Raw genomic sequence first — 18,154 nt, forward strand, 5'->3', positions numbered from 1 at the left:
CCCCGCCCCCGTCTTAAACCGGAAAATGGGTAATTAGAGACTGAATAGCACTCTTAAATACAAATCTCTCATTAGAAGCTAGTTCATTTTCTTGTAAACAGAATATGATCATTTTTGACAAACATCAAACCCTCTAAGAATCATATAATCATTTTTCAATCTCACGAAGCATTTAGAAAAATTTCATTGTTTTCCGAGACAAATAAAACTGTGCTTGTTTTTCTGACCATAGGTGTTCTTCTTTTGTGGTTTATCCCTTTTGTAGTTCTCAGAATAGCAATTATATTTATTTCTTTAAAATTCCATATGAAATTAAAGCCACAGTAAACTTTAAAAACAGATATAGAGGGCTTCCCTGGTGGCGCAGTGGTTGAGAATCTGCCTGCCAATGCAGGGGACACGGGTTCGAGCCCTGGTCTGGGAAGATCCCACATGCCACGGAGCAACTGGGCCCGTGAGCCACAATTACTGAGCCTGCGCATCTGGAGCCTGTGCTCTGCAACAAGAGAGGCCGCGATGGTGAGAGGCCCGCGCACCGTGATGAAGAGTGGTCCCCACTTGCCGCAACTAGAGAAAGCCCTCGCACAGAAACGAAGACTCAACACAGTCATAAATAAATAAATAAATAAATAAAAAGAAAATGAATTTCTAAAAAAAAAAAAAAAAATAAGTATGTCCCATGCAGTATTTGAGACATACTTATAAAAAAAAAAATATATATATATATAGATAGATTTATTTTAAGACGTATAAAATTAGGTGAGGTATATTCTAATCTGTGGAATGTCACCTTTTAGGTAAAAAAAATATGGCAATGTTGGCACAAAGCAATAATCTTATATTTTAAAAAACAGATCCCATTTTAGAAGTCAATAGATATTGCCATATTTGTATCTCACAAAAAATTTTAATATAGATGGTTGTCTCAAATGTGGCTTCCAATGGTAGAGAGGGTACTTGGAGAAGACTGAACATTCAGCCTCTTCCACAGGCAAACTACGCAACCTTAAGCAAGTTACTTCATCTCTTTATGCCTCAATTTTTCTCCTCTGGAAAAAATGGAGATAACAAGAGCACCTAGTTATATGGTTGCTGTGAGATCTAGGTGAGTTCATACGTGTGATGCACTTTGAATAGTGCCCGGCACATAAGAATTCTTATAATTTTTGCTTTATCATCATCATCACCACCATCATCGCCATGATCGCCATCACCATCATCATCATAATCACCATTATCATCATCATCACTATCAACACCATCATCATCATCACCATCATCATCGTTCTTCCTCTCCTCTCTGCAAGAACAAGCAATGAGAACCCGATTCTTACAGAACTCTAGAGAAGTAAACATTACTGCCAGGAAACAAGTTATAAATGAACAGAAAAGCCATTTCCTAGGCAGGATATGGCTAGCACGTGTTTATCCAGGCATTGCTAGAATACTGAAATGAGTATAACTGTACATTTGTCATTTTTCTTTATTTTGTGAAAAAAAAATTAAATATGTGACTGATATTCCAAACTATCAGTGAACACTTAGAAATAACAAGGAAAGAATAAGTATAAGGGGCAGTGAAAATGGTCAATTTCATGTAGTTTGCCAGAGATTTATTGAGAGCAGAAAGGGAATATCAATGAATCGTTTCTATAATCAAAAAGAAAAAAGCTAAATATAATCAAAGTTTTATAAGAGAATGACATCTCTCCAAAATACTGTAAAATTATTTTATCACAAAGAATTTATCTGTGCCCTCCATAATGTAATTTAAAACAATTAATGGAATCATTTGCATTTGCATGACCATTTTTAATGTACTGCACATTTATTCTAGGTATCACATTTATTTAATGATATATTCCATTATTCAATTATTATTCAGTTTAAAATTTTGCCAATAAAATCATTATCATACATCTAAATTATATGTTTTAATGTTATTAGAGTCTCTATTTCTTTGATTACTTCATAATTGAAAAGCTAGAAAATAACTTGCATTTCTCTTCTGTGGCATAAACTCAACTCAAACTGAAAATCTGGGAAGGGTGTGAAGGAAGGGATCCTTTTCCCGTAGGTTCTGGGAAGGGGGTGGTGAGAGGGATGATCAGTTGCACTTAAGAGCCAGGAAAGAGCTGAGGGCAAGGGCACTTGCTATCACTGTGCAGCCCACTGACTGATCTGAGGAAATGGAAGAATAAATGTTCCACCTGCCTTTGGCTGGATGACTAGGCAGGTTGAATGCTTGATATTGCCTCAAAAATATGACTAATTTGGGGAGACTTCTTGATGAGAATTTTTAAAAATGAAATCATTATTAACTAATCATTTACAAATCCCAAAAGCCACTAGAGAGTGTATTTGATAATCATGGGAAAGCAAATGGAAATATCTCACTAGATGTGCCACCTGTAACTTGCAAAGGCTACTTTTGCAGGCTGCCACAAGACATGTCAGGGTGTCCATGACTCATCTGCAAAGAACACCCATTGCATTTGGTGTGGTCATTACATAGAGAGGTCATTATCTCAAAAATGTAATCAACTATCAGATTTGACTTTCACTGAACCTTTCTAATCCATTTTTGGGTACGATCATTTCAGCATGCTACTTGGCAAACTTGCTCTGCTTCTGAAGATCAAGACAGAATGCTAGATTGTATATAATTGCAACATGGTAGGTCTTAAATTGTAAATGAAAAGGTCTGCTTGAGAATTAAGCTCTATATAAACTCTACAAAATGATTCCTGAGAAGCTTGGAATTTACAACTAACCAACCTCAAAAGCATATACTTAAGGAACAGAAGAATCAACTCCAAGGCCTTATTTACAACTCACATGGTGGGACATGGATCATTCAAATACCGCAATGAGTAAACCGGACAGACTTATTTTTAAATAGCATTGAATTATGGTTTCCTCTTTACAAAACCAATACATAGTCATTGTATAATTGTAGAGAAATTAAGAAATGAAGATAAGCACAAAGAAGTGTGTTTGGCATATAGTAAATGTTCAGTAAATATACGCTGAATGATAGAGAGAAGGAAAAATAAAATAATAATCACACAATTCCACCAGAGTTGACCTCTATTAACATACTGATTTCCACCTTTCAACACACACATACACACACATCCCTAAGAGCAGGATTGAAATTTACACACAGCTCAGAAGTCTCCCTTTTTTTTCCCTCTACACTTGCCTTCATCTTGTTCTGGTGTTCCCATTCTTACTAATGGCCGGAGAAAACCTTCCATTTGTCAGTTTAAAGTCATTCAGTGTCTTTTGAAGTAAAACAGTCTTTGGACTAAATGTTTCATCCATTTAAAATGCAAAACTCCTTCAGAGCTGTTTTTCCTCTTTCAGGAGGTCTCTCCTCCTACTCTCCCCTCTGGATCCTCATAAAATTGGTGGATCCTTTGGCCATCTCTTTGGTTTATCTTGTCTGGTCCTTGGGGTCTAGCTCTGGTGTCTCTGAGATGTGGTCAGTATCTCTGGTTTTTTTGGACACCAAGCTGGCCACTAGTACTCAAGTCTGTGGTCCCCTCTGCTGTCCCGGTAATCCATGGTTGTTGCCCTTCCCCAACCTTGGGCCTCTTCTTCTCTATTGGTACTCTTTTCTTTTTTTTTTTTTGGCTGGGTCACACGGCATGCGGGATCTTAGTTCCCCAACCAGGGATCGAACCCATGCCCCCCTGCAGTGGAAGCGTGGAGTCCTAACCACTGGACTGCCAGGGAATTCCCCCTCCATCGGTGCTTTTAATGTTTTTGTATCTTCCTACTGGAAATATGGAAATGTCGTGATTCTGAAAATATCACATGCAGGCTATGGAGAACTGGAGACATCATCTCAAGCCCACCCCTGGGCACTCTCTTTTAGCCATTTTTTATTTACCTCCCAGCAACAAGATGGACTCCACTTGGGCTCCCAGTCTCCTTGGAGAGACACATAGTCCTTTGAGACACACACCCTGCTCATCCACACTATTAATACCCTAACTCTCTAATTTATACCATCACCTGGAATAAAGAAGAGGAGGTGTGAGGACAGACGGGGAAGAAAGGAAAAAGAGAGAGAAAACAGAAGAATAGGAAACAAAGGGCCACGAGGAAGAGGAGGTAAATAAAAAATACTGCCAAAAACAAATGGAAAGATAAAATCAGGGGATCAAAAACTTGTGTGGTACAGAGTTAGAGAAACAAATAGAGAAAAGGAACAAAAATCACTTCACTTCTTTCCCTGTCACTGACTCCATTCTCCATCTGCCACAGTGAACCAAGTTGCAGAGGGAAATAGCAAAGTGAAGAAAGTAACTAAGAAGAGGAGGTGAGGTGTGTCTCACTTGCTCTGTTCAACTTCAAGGACTAATTATACACCCATTTCCTCTCACCTCCAATTCTTTCAAATCATGAACTGCAAACAGCCCCAGACAAACCTTGGTAGGCTGCAAAACAGTTGATTCTGTGGCTAGATAAAAACAGAGGCTAAGAGTTAATTATATTACAGTTGTTGAAAACAGAACATCTATTTTCATTTCATGTTGTGATTCAAGTGTTAGTGGATTACATCAGTTTTTAAAGTAAACCGTCTTCCCCACTTACACTTATATTAGATGTGCGGGCAAATAGCGACTCCTTCCACTTCTATCTGTCCTCAGTCACTGCCTGTCTGCACTAGAAAGTATTTGGATAACAAATTTTATATGTTATATATACCCAGCAGCCATTCTCCTATCTCTCTAGAACATGGTTAATACCAACCTTCTTCTCCCACTGTTCAAAAATGGAAAAGAAAGTTTAAAAAAACCAGAACAGCACATATATTGGAATCTTTTTTTTTAATAATAATTCTTTTTTATAAATTTATTTATTTATTTTTGGCTGTGTTGGGTCCTCGTTTCTGTGCAAGGGCTTTCTCTAGTTGCGGCGAGCGGGGGCCACTCTTCATCGCGGTGCGCGGGCCTCTCACTATCGCGGCCTCTTCCGTTGCGGAGCACAGGCTCCAGACGCGCAGGCTCAGTAGCTGTGGCTCACGGGCCCAGTTGCTCCACGGCATGTGGGATCTTCCCAGACCAGGGCTCGAACCCGTGTTCCCTAGCATTGGCAGGCAGATTCTCAACCACTGCACCACCAGGGAAGCCCTGGAATCTTCTTAGTACCATGCTCTATAATCACAGTGTGTTAGGATAACAGACCAAATAAATTTATAGGAAGGCTGAATTTGGGAAAAAAGTTCATTGATTTATTATATCTTTTATTGGATTAATTTATTTTTAACATGAGAGTCTGTCTTCCAGCATCATCCTGTAGGGGTTTCCTGTAACTAGGTGGGGCAGTTAAGTTGCTCCTTAGAATCTCTGAGAAAAGCCTTCTGCTAGGTCATATGCTAAGTTGGAAAAGCATGGTCCAGACAGATGTTCAGCAAAAGAAGGTGCCTCTCAAGAAGGAACTGTAGGAAAAAAGAAAACAAAACTTTTTGCTCTTCTTGAGTAGTTTTATTTCAGGAATTGATTTACATGAGAAAATCCTTAATTTTCCAAAAAGAAAATCTCTAATACTTAAGGAAGAGAGAAATGATACCGAAGAGTTTATGTTTTTGTCACAGTAGGTAAAAATTATTCATTCAAAATACCAAAGGAATTTTAATTAAAAGTAGAGCACTGTGTGTGAAAGAAAAGTAAGTAATATTATTGCTAGTTAACTAGGAAAAGACTATATACATACTGTCTTTCTGGGTTTTATTTTTCTTTGCAAGCAATTATTACAGCTCATTGATTTATTTAAGACTGAGAAATAAAATTAGCTTCTTTATATATTAATAGTAAATAAGTCTATATAGTAGTGATGGTTCATTTTATGTGTCAACCTGATTGGGTCACGGGGTGCCCAGATGTCTGGTTAAATATTATTTCTGGGTGTGTCCGAGAGGGTGCTTCCAAAGGAGATAAGGATTTGAATCCATCTGAATAAAGCAGGTAGCTTTCACCATCATCCAAGCCATTGAGGGCACGAATAGAACAAAAAGTCAGAGGATGGGAGAATTCATTCTCTCTGCCTGATTACTTTAGCTGGACATTGGTCTTCTGCTTTTGGATTGGGACTTAACACCATTGGTTTTGAGGCCTTTGGACAGGACTAGAACCTAACTATGTATTCTTGGTTCTCAGTCCTTCAAACTTGCACTGGAACTAAACCACCAGTTTTCCAGTCTCCAAGCTTGCAGACAGCAGAGGATGGGACTTCTCAGCCTCCACAGTTGCATGAATCAATTCCCTTTAATAAGTCTCTTCATCTATCTATCTATCATCTATCTATCTATCTATCTATCTATCTATCTATCTATCTATCTATCTATCATCTATCTATCTATCTATCCTATTGGTTCTGTTTCTCTGTAGAATCTTAACTAATACAATAGTCATATACTTTAACATAAATAACGCTAAGACAAAGACATGCACACGTACCTAAATTTATATCTAAATGGCTAAACTGTGCTACCCACACTATTGTATCAGCAGCCAGAACTCACGGCTGCTCTGAAAAAGCCAAGTTTTGAGGGAAATTAACAAGCCCTTTCTTATTTCTTTAAATCCTAGAAGAGCAAAACAAATAGTCTGTTCATTCATGTCACTCATTCCAGCATTTATTTAACAAATGTTTGTTGACTTGTTGTGATGGGGAATGAGGATTATAAAATTAATTTATGGTCATTATAGAAAAGGTAAAAGGTATACTTAAGAAAAAGAAATCCCTCATAGACTCATGCAAGTGCTGAATGCATTGGCATATTTCTCCAGAGTGCTTTGTCCCCTATATATTTTTCACAAGTTGAGATCTTACATATATCTTCTATGCCATGTTTTTTAAAAAAATGTTAAAGCAAAAGTATTTCCAAAATCACTTAAAGCCACTGAATGGGGACTTCCCTGGTGGCTCAGTGGTTAAGAATCCGCCTGCCAACGCAGGGGACACGGGTTCGAGCCCTGGTCCAGGAAGATCTCACATGCCGCAGAGCAACTAAGCCCGCGCTCTAGAGCCTGCGAGCCACAACTACTGAGCCTGAGTGCCACAACTACTGAAGCCCGTGCGCCTAGAACCCGTGCTCCGCAACAAGAGAAGCCACCGCAATGAGAAACCCGTGCACTGCAACGAAGAGTAGCCCCTGCTCACCACAACTAGAGAAAGCCCGCACGCAGCAACGAAGACCCAACGCAGCCAAAAATAAATAAATAAAATAAATAAATTTATTTTTAAAAAGCTACTGAATGCATTTCTTACATTTTGGATGTTTAGGGCGTGGCAATTATATCAATGTCCTCACATAGTATCCATTCCAACCTCTTTCTGTGCCTTCTGATCAGAAGCTAGGATACTAAAAACTGCATTTCCCAGACTTCTTTACAGCTAGGGTTCCAGCTGCGATGTAGGTTCAGCCAGTGAAATTCACCTGTGTGTCTTGAATTCTGAACTGGGTTGAATGAATTTTTTTTGAAATTTTTGTTATAAAACATTTAATATTAACCTACAATACAATGTAAACTTTTATGAAAAAAATTTAAAGTACACTAGATTTCTTCAGTAAATGATCACATAACTATCCAGGTGCGGTACAAGTTGGGGCATTGCATCCTTTGTGGATGGATTTCCTGTGTCTGCATCCCTCACAGGTCTTAAAAAATAAACTGCTGTTAAGTGGAGCTCCTTGTTCGAGCACCAGATAACACTCCTCTGATTTTGCATTCTGGGGGTGATCACTCCTTCCCACACTCATTTTCTGTGACTTTTTCCTTGGCCTTGGCACCATTAGCAATTTTCATAATGACTGTTCAGTTGAAGATTCTAGGTTCTTTTTAGCTTGTTTAGTTTTTGTTTTTGTTTTTGTTTTTCTTTTAAGAGACAAATATTCTCCACTGGTCATCTCTTATGCAAACATCATAGTGGAGGCAAGCAAGGAGGAAGAAGTATTTGCTGCAGGAAATTCTGCAGAAGTGGAAGAAAAGACTGGAAGGGCCCCCACTGAGGCTGCAGAAACTCAACTGACTCCAATTGGGTGTCTTTGCTTGATCATTTCCTGTGGAAATGCAGCCAAATCTATAACTTCAGTCTTCAGAGTGTAGAATGAAACCGGAAACAAGTGTTTTTGTTTTAAAGTCAGATTCTGACTCAAGTAGCATGAGTCTGGAGCTAGCAGCTGATGTGTAGTTTCTCATTGTGGCTCCCTGCTCTGCCCTCTACTGATCACAGTAAGTTCTGCAGTGCGGCCTTTGGAGTCGTTCTCCGTTTCTTCAATGTTTCATCAGCCTCCCAACGATTTTAAAATCCATTTAAATCAATCCCTTTATGCTTAAACTACCTAGTATGGATTACATTCTCTACAATAAATCTTCAACAATAGTGTTTGTAATTGTTCAAGATAATACTTAATTCTTTGATACCCCCCCTTTTTTTTTTCTTTCTACTTTATGCTATACAGATTTCAAGATTACCACTGTAAGATTGACTTCCAGAAGTGTTATTCCTAATTCAAAAGGTAGGAACATTTTTAAGGTTCTTGATACATGTCAATTCTTTGGTTTTTCTAGAAGAAAAGATTGCACTAATTTAGTCCCCCATTATTCTCCCATGAGAATGTACATAGTCATTGTTATCTTTTCTCTTTATTTTTGCTACTTCGATGGCTAAAAATAGCTTGCTATTTTAATGTAATTGTATTTAATTATTAATATTGTTGAATACTTACTCATTTCATGAGCCATCTGCATTTACTTCTTTGTGACTTTTCCACCTTTATATCCAATTATCTCCTGGGCTGTAATATTTTTCACATCTATTTACATACTATCTTTATATATGAAAGAGATTTATCATTTTTCTTTTCATAGCTGATGTAATTTTCCCCTAAATTATTGTCGGATTTTCAACTTTATTCATGTTTTGGGCAAGAAGAAATTAAAAATTTTTGGAGTCAAATAATCATCCTCCTGTGATTTCTACCAGCACAAAGTATTCTATCCTCAGAACAAATAGGTATTCACATCAATGTTATTTTTTGTGTGGTTTGTTTCTTATGTTTTGTGTTCATTCTTATACTGGGTTGAATAGTGTTCCTCCCAAAATCCTTGTCCACCCAGAAACTCAGAATGCAACCTTATTTGGAAATAGGGTCTTTGTGATGCAATTAGTTACTCTGAAATTAGGTCATAGCAGATTAGGATGGGCCCTAATCCAATGACTGATATCCTTGTAAGAAGAGAAAACAGACATGACCACACAGAAACACACAGGGAGAATGCCATGTGATGATGAAGGAAGAGATTGGAATGACGAGTCTACCAGCCAAAGATTGCTGGCGCCACCAGAGGCTAGGAAGAGGCATGGAAGGATCCTCCCCTAGAGACATAAAGAGAGCATGACCTTGCCAATACCTGGATTTCAGATTGCCAGCCTCCAGAGCTGTGAGACGGTAAACCTCTGTTGGTTTAGGCCACCCAGTTTATGGTCATTTGTTACTGCAGCCCAAAGAAACTAATACGAGGAGTATACAGTTGGTTTTGGTATATGGTCTCAGATAAAATGTTTATTTTTTTCTCAAATTGCGAATAATTGGTCCAGCTGAAGCCAGCTCCTAAAGGCATGTGAGAGTCAATTGCACTTCTCAATTCCACACTGACATCACACTGGTAGCTTGAAATTGGACACAGTAGCCATTCTTACACCATGAAAGTTGGCAAACTCTACAAATCAGGCTGTTCTTCCACACCCCTACAGGTGGCTTTAAAACACTGACCAGCATACCACTGTTCAGTCCCTACATTTTTAACAGCTTTTGGATTTTACTATTAGTATCTTATACTGCAAATTTCCTTGAGTATTTGGCACTTAGCTCTGGTATGTGTGTGTGTATATATATATATATATATATATATATATATATATATATACACACACACACACACACAGAACATATTATATAATCACGTAATTCAAGAAAGATATTTGAGAAATATATTTTCTGAGCCCTTGTATTTTATATGAATAGACAACTTGGTTGGAGAAGGAATTCTGCTGTTCAAATCTCTGTACCTACTGTGACACTGCTTCTGAAATTCAGTGATATGGAGAAGTCTGAAGCCACACTGATTCTTACTCCTTTGTAAGTAAACCATGTTTCTCTGACTCGGTGCTTGTATAATTTTTCTCTTTATTCTTGAAATGTAAAAATGTTGTCAGAATATGTCAGTGGGGGTCTTTTCCCATTAATGTGACCTTGGAATGTGACAAGTGCCTTTAATCCATGGACCAGGTCCTGTTTCAGAAAAGATTTTTTAACATTTTTTTTCTGATTGGGTCTAATGATTACTTATTTTTTGTTCTCTCTTGATTCTTCTTCAGAAAACCTGTAACTTACATGGCTCTCCTGTCTTTTTCCTCCATCTTGTTTCTTTTTTAAAATTTCTTTTAATTTTTAAATTTTTTTATTGAAGTATATATATATTATTTTCAGATCCCTTTCCATTAAGTTTATTACAAGATATTGAATATAGTTCCCTGTACTATACAGTAGGACCTTGTTGTTTATCTATTTTATACATAGTAGTTTGTATCTGCTAATCCCAAACTCCTGATTTTTCCCTTCCCCCCTCCATTTCCCCTTTGGTAACCATAAGTTTGTTTTCTATGTCTGTGAGTCTGTTTCTGTTTTATAAATAAGTTCATTTGTATCATTTTTTAGATTCCACATATGTGTTATCATATAATTGTCTTTGTCTGACTTACTTCACTTAGTATGATAATCTCTAGGTCCAACCATGTTGCTGCAAATGACATTATTTCACTCTTTTTTATGGCTGAGTAGTATTCCACTGTATATTTGTACCACATCTTCTTTATCCATTCACCTGTCAATGGACATTTAGGTTGTGTCCATGTCTTGGCTATTGTAAATAGTGCTGCTATAAACATTGGGTTGTCCTCAGTCTTATTACTTGTCACATACATCTCTTTTTTTCCCCTCTACATTCAAGTTTAAATATTACAGACTTTACTGTCTGCACTCTAACTCTGCTCTTTGCTGCATCCAATGTGAAATGTATTGCTTTCTTTGCAATTCCACCTGCTCTTAGCCATCTCCATTTTCATCTGTACTTTCAGCTCATTCTCTGTTCTCCTAAATACCCCCTTGTACCCAGTGGGTCAATTCCTATTAAGTACATCAAGCTAAGCCTTTGAAAGTTTTTTTCTTATTTCCTCTGGAAAAATTTTTTTCTGTTTTTTTTCTTCTGAGCCTTTAAGTCACTTTTCTTTGTGCTGCAGAATATTTGGGGGGATCTACACCAAATATTTTAAAATTATTTTCCATAAACAGTAAACACACATGCACGTACGCATGCACACAACCACTAACCTGATCCAGAACAATATTTGGCTGCAGAATGGGTGCATGATGTCCTCTTACCCTCTTACTGGTCATTTAGGTGTTTGTACATTGTCTTTTTTGGATCTATTCCTAGAGAGAACGCTGGAGTGCTGAACCCTGGGCCTGGTTTCCACTGTCTTGTAAACATTCATCTCTTGTTTCTACTGGACTGAGGGAGGATGTTCTACTCCAACTGGCCAGTTGACTGACTGCTAGGAAGTCATATGCAAGCTTTAGTTCTCCTTCAGTCAATGACAGAAGTAAAAATTGTACTTCTAGCTGCACTATTCTTAAGGCTCTTCCTCTCTTCTTCATCTTCCCTCTGTAAACATTTTCCTGAAGCGTTTACACATCTCAGCCTGCAAAGTGCTACTGTCTCTACCCATGGCAGCAAATGTATTGTGAAGTATGGTTTCCAAGTGGACGAAAAAGAGAACTGACAGGGAGAAGGAAGGGCATGACAATATCAGTCTAAAAAGAGTTCACATGGTTTTGGAATTTTTCTGTTTCTTGGCTAGTGGATAGAATGGAGTTGAGTCATAGTGTTTTCCCATCTTCTTCCCAGATTTCTGTGCTCTTCTGGTTCAGTAGGCTTAGTTTAGGATTATGACTCTCAACTCAACGTTCTCCTCGCTACAGTTAGTGGAAATTCCATAAAGATGTTAGCATTTGATTTCCTCTTATCCTTATTTTTCAGTTATCTTGTAGATTTTTCGGTTCATTTATTTATTTATGGTGATTTAATTTAAAATTTGGAATAAAGTATTTCACCAGAATGGCACATATTAACCCAGTTACTTGCTGAAGATTCACTCTCTGTGTGTCAAACACTCTGTTTATAAAAAGATGAAAGAGACAGTGCCCAACCTTTGGAGAGCTAAGCCTTGTAAGGGACAATGAGGAGAAGGACCATCTAGGCAGAGGGCGCTCCATGAGTGCAGTGGTACTGGTGAGCGCAGCCTTTGGAGAGTGATGAATGATGCTGGAGTTTGAGGCAAATGGGAGAGGTGGTGAGGGATGGATGATGAGCTGAGACTTCCTTGAGAAAGTGATGGGGAGCCAGTCAAGAATTTTCGTTTTGGATTTCAGAAGATGTATCTGTACTGTAGGGGAAAACAGATTGAAGGAAGATCTTAGGACACTATTTGAGCTCTGACAAGGGATGTTATCCTTTGAACAAGGGCAATGGCATGAGAAATAATGAGACGGTACAAAGTTAATGAATAATGTGAAAGTAATATTGTCAGGGCTTTGCAGGTAGATGATGAAGCCAGGAGGTGCAAGGAAGACTTAAAGGTTAGTCACCTCAGTGACTGGCTGGATGGGGCTAATAACTGTAATAGGGATACAGGGACAAGGAAGATGTGACGGAAAGATCATTACTTCACCTTGGGGATATACTAAATGTGAGATACCTATAGGACTTCTCAATGGAGGCAAGGTTTTGAACTGAACAACTGGAAAAATAGAGTTTCCATTTTTTTCAGATGGAGAAGATGGCAGCCAGTAGACACATAGCTGTCTGAAGCCAAGAAGAGAATCACGGTCTGGGACGGATCTACACTAGTGGTGGTTATGGCTGACGGTGAAGGCTGTGGATGTTTTCCCCAAGAGAAGGCAAATCCAGTGAGGAAAAAAAAAGAGAGAGAGCTAAGAGGTAACACTGGGAAGCACCAACATCAAGGGGGGAGGGTAGATGAAAGAAAAGCCAGCAAAGGAAGCTAACAAGAAACAGGAAGAAGAGATGTGTTGGGACTCAAGGGAGCAAAGAATTTCAAGGGTGGGGAGAGGGATAAATTAGGAGTTTGGGATTAACATATACACACTACTATATATAAAATAGATAACCAACAAGGACCTACTGTGTAGCACAAGGAGCTATACCCAACATTTTGTAATAACCTATAAGGGAAAAGAATCTGAAATATATATATATATATATATACACATATATTTATATATTCATATATAACTGAGTCACTGTGCTGTACACCTGAAAGTAACACATTGCAACACTGTAAATCAATTATACTTCAATTCTTTAAAAAAAAGAAAAAAATTTCAAGGAAGCAGAAAAACAAATGTTCAAACAAATAATAACTGAAAGCGCTTGTACAATAACACAAGTGCTTCTAATCAGAAAACTTTTCCATCTAATGAGAATTTGTATTAGGAAGCCTCTGCCTTCTGGGTTTCTTAGCTATATCAGACACAGGTTATTATCTAGCAAAGATTTGAGAAATGTAGCCTTTTTGTTTCACAGAATTTGTGGCAGTGATGAGCTGAGAGGTAACCCAAGAAGGATACAACTTTCCAAGAGCCTCTGGTCTTAGAAGACAGCAGTAGAGTTTGAATCCTGCCCTCTATGGGGCTTTGTGATACAGAAAAGTACAGTCTGTTTCCCATTAGTTCTCCGAACGCCATCATTAATCTTGTGGGCAGCAGGGTCAGCTCTAAGAATAACTAGCCATATACATGGTGTGACATAAACAATACTAAAGATTCCTTTCCAATCAATCACTGAAAATACCTCTCCAGTCCCTACCCCTAAGACAGCCAAGGTGTCTGCAATTTCTCTAGTTAGAGAATTATTCTAATTTGCTAAAACACTTAGATTCCTCTGGTGGTTCCATAAAAACACTGAGAGGAGTAAAACATTAACTCATTATCAGCCATTAATATGTCAACAGAGAAACCTGTTCATCAAATGACTTGTTACTGTCTTAGGAAAAAAAGAGTTGTGACAGGGCATTGAGAAGATTTGAGTCATAGGGCCCTGCCTCTAGGACAGGGCTCTTGTAAAGAAGGAATACCATGTCACTGGGAATGGGAGACAGGATGTTGAAATGAGGGAAAGGGACAATGTAAAGCAGAGTTTCTCAGACTTCTTTTAACGCAAATTTCTCTTTAATAAATATTAAGATCTCTTATGTCACTGTCCCTCCCGAACCCAAATTTCTCTTTAATAAATGTTAAGATCTCTTATCTTGTCGCTGTTCCTCCAGATTCTGATGTACTTCCCACGGTGGCTGTGACCTCCCCTAAGAATCACAAATCTGTAAATCCCAAACAACCAAAAGAAAATGTTGCTGAACATGATTTCCTGTAATTTGTGAAAACTATAAGAAAATTTCTTAGAATTTTCAAATATAAATATTTCAATATATAATTATATTATAATATTGCATATGTTTTTCCAAAGACCCATGTCCTGCCGGAGATCCTAATTTAACGTACCATCTGCGCTACCACCACTACCCCTGTCACTAACACGTGCACTCCAAGACAGGCAAGAGGCAAGCAATTGGTCAAATTAACTAATATTGGCCATATTTCCTCCCTGAGCTGAAAAGCATCATAGAAAATAATTGTTATAGGCTGAAGCAAAAATTTAAACCAGAAAAGCCAGCCCATGTGGTAAGAAAATGCCTGAAAAGAGAATAAGGAAACAAGAATTTGGGATGGCCAAATACAGACTAATTCTTCTATTTTATGCTAATATTTACAACAGGCTTTATTGCTTAGATTGGGTTGTTGTGGTTTTACAAATGCCAAATTACTAGAAGACAAGAATAAGAATTTCTCATCTGTGTGTTGACTGTTTTAAATGTGTTGGAAAAAACTGCCAGTTGGATTGAGCTACTGCTATGGAAAGGGACTGCTGCTAGGGTGATGCCGTACCATAAAGAGACAGGAAACCCACAGGATGTAGACAGGAAATCCACAGGATGCCAATAGGAAGCAGAAAGGCTCCCTTCCTCTTCCACCAGTCTCTGTCTAATGCCCCCTATTGGAAAGCCTCACAGGGAACCAGGTGGCAAAGGAAAAATGTGATTTGTAGAGTCCTGGTTCCAACATCACAAAACACTGTAAAGGAAAGTATGTTTGTAGCTGAGAGACAACAACCTACTAAATGGCACAAGTGGTAAGAGCGGAAGCATAAAAATTTGTTGGAAGACTATTGCAGTAATTCAGGAGAGAGATGATGATAGCTTGGACCAGGGTAGTGGCTGTGGAGAAGGTGAGAAATGGTTATAATGTATAATGTTTGAGCGAAGGTTCATCAGAATTGGCAGTGGATTTAATCAAATATGAGGTATGAAAGAAAAAGATAAGCCAAGGTGGACTCCAAGGTTTTTGAACTGAACAACTGGAAAAACAGAGTTTCCATTTTTTCACATGAAGATGGCAGAACCCATGGGTTTTAAAGGGGAAAAAAATAGGAGTTCTGTACAGATTATTTTAAGTTTGAAATTCATATTTGATATCCTAATAGATTAGCCAAGCTGAGAGTTGGGTATATGAGCATGGACATAAAGAATTATGTCCTGGCTGCAGTACAAATTTAGGAGTCATCAGAGTATACATAGTATTTAAAGCCATGAGACTGCAAGAAATCCTGTAGGGAATGAACAAATAGAGAAAAAGAAAAGATAGAGGGTAGATTCCTGGACCACTCCAACGCTCATGGGTTTAGGAGTTGAGACGCCAGGAAAAGCTACTAAGAAGTAGTGGCTTCTGAAACAGCAAGAGAATCAAGAGTGTGAATTTGGAAGCTAATGGAGAAATGCATTAAGAGGGAGAAGGATCAAATGTGTCACATGGTACTAATAGGTCAACTAAGATAAGAACTGACAATTAACAATGTGGAGTTAAAGAAATAACCCAAGAAAATTTCCCAAAGTGGGAGGACATGCGCTTGCAGATTAAAAAGGTCCACTGAGTTCTAACATGATAAATGAAAGTAGGCCAATAATAAGGAACATCATTGTGAAATTTCAAAATACTGGGGGTGCAGGAAGAGAAGGAGGTAAAGATAAGACCAGTTTGGAATGCTGGGAGAAACAGAAATCCAGGTCACATACAAAGATCAGGAATCAGAATGACATCACTTTTCTCAAAAGCAACTTTGGAATCTAGAAAACACTGGAGAAATGTCTTCAAAATGCTAAAAGAAAAGGATTTCCAAACAAGAAGTAAACTCCTACCAAAAATATCAATCAAGTTTGAGGGTAGAATAAAGATAATTTCAGACACACAAGATCTCAAAACTTTTAATTCCCTTGTATCTTTTCTTGGGAAGCTATTGGAGGATGTGCACCAGTAAAATGAAAAAAAAAAAAATCCAAGAAAGAAGATGATACAGGTTATGTGAATTCAGAGATCAATACAGGTGAAAGGGGAAGGGAATCTCTAGGATGATGGTGAGGGAAGATTCCAGGACACCAGTCTTGCACCTAGTAGGTATTAGAACGCGTGAGAAGATTCCGAGACTCATTCTTTAAAAAGCTGAAATTGACTGTTTATACAGCTGAGTGTCGTTTAAACAACTGGTTAAGATTTGGGAAGTTGTATTACAAACAGGTACATTAAAAAAAAAAAGAAGGAATAAGACATGAATTAACTCCAGGCAGGAGGGATTGGGGTTGTGGAGTGAGAGCAGGGATGTTTCCTTGTCCTCACTTCTATTTTCTCTGGAAAGTGGAAAGCAAGGTTATCACCTCAGAGAAGAGGGATGAGAAGGCGATGCTGGAAGTTTGAGAGAGGAGAAGAGAATAAATGGACTTGAAAAATGCTGTGCAACTGTCTACCAGTTCTTAGTGGCACATGAGAGAGCTGGTTTCTTTGGACTGATAAACTCAGCTAATGGAAGGTGAGAGCAGCCAGAAAGAACAGAAACTACTCCAATAGGAGAAAAAAAGACACCAAGCAGAGAGGGTGGCTCACAAGCCTGAGTGGTCATGAAGAAGAGCAGAGGTCAACTCCAGCGGAGAATTGGCAGGAGTGGTCTAGAGCAGGCGGCGCCCAGTGTAAGGGTATTCCCAAAACGCACACTGCAGAAGTGGCTTGAAATAGAAGGTGACGATGCCGCCTCATTTGAAGGAAAGCAATTTGAAGAACTGAAAGAAGGTGTCACAGTTAAAATATCACATGGTAATTTGGCTGTGAGAATTGATCGTAAAAAGGTGGAAGATAATAGAAGCAGAGAACGCGGTAAAGGGTAATCACAATTTATCCTGAAAATGAGTAATCAATTACCTTTTACCCAGATGGGAAATATTATACTAAGGGGTGAGTTTAAAGCTACTACCACAAGCAAGTATTTAGTGATGGGATGCTTCTCTTTTAAACAGCTCCAAAAAAACAACTGGAAATAGGAGCGATGGTAAATTCAACTTTAATAAAAAGCTTTTCTGTATTAACTTGCAGTGGCCTGGGTCTTTTTCCTGCTGACTCTTCGTGTTTCAGTAGAATATTGTGGCTTCCTCTGTTTTTTGGTTTTGTTTTGTTTTTGTTTCTCTCTTCCATTTCCTCCTGCTGTCAGAATCTTGGTAATATAGTATTACAAAGTCATAAATCACTTTTTTTGTCTCCGCAGGAGTTTCACCCAATTGTCTCTTCATCAAAAATTCTCCCTTTCCCTTTTAAATGGTAAACTCATTATTGGCCTCTTGGAGTTTTCTCTTCTCTTCTCTCCCAGAGATAACAACTAAATATAAGCTGTGATAGCAACTATAAACCCCTAGTTGATAGTTCTCCAACTACTTCCCAGGAAAAGAAAAGAGAGTCTAAAGTCCTAGGTTCAAGCCAATTCTGACACAATATCTGATTGAAGCAAATGACTTAACTTGTCACAAAGACTGTCACAGAAAAATCAGGATAATACTAATACCTGCATTACTAGCCTCTCCATGTGTCGTTCCTGTGTACATAATGGTTACACAATGCTTA

The 18,154-nt window shown here is 38.2% G+C and overlaps 1 protein-coding gene across 2 annotated transcripts in view; it reads right to left on the minus strand.

Annotated features, from left to right (window-relative positions):
- Positions 1-18,154, minus strand: part of ST8SIA1 (ST8 alpha-N-acetyl-neuraminide alpha-2,8-sialyltransferase 1) — a 148,520-nt gene that overhangs the window by 17,044 nt on the left and 113,322 nt on the right. Inside the window, exon 5 of one of the 2 annotated variants that reach the window (XM_059934532.1) lies at positions 5,269-5,452. The exons of the other annotated variant lie outside the window; for it this stretch is intronic. Within the exon in view, the coding sequence (XP_059790515.1) occupies positions 5,422-5,452 (31 nt within the window). The 3' untranslated portion in view covers positions 5,269-5,421. Of the gene's footprint in view, positions 1-5,268; positions 5,453-18,154 lie in introns of those variants that run through there. 2 annotated transcript variants of the gene reach the window in all.

This window comes from Balaenoptera ricei, chromosome 10 (genome assembly GCF_028023285.1).
Source record: "Balaenoptera ricei isolate mBalRic1 chromosome 10, mBalRic1.hap2, whole genome shotgun sequence".
In the NCBI taxonomy this organism is placed as follows: Eukaryota; Metazoa; Chordata; class Mammalia; order Artiodactyla; family Balaenopteridae; genus Balaenoptera; species Balaenoptera ricei.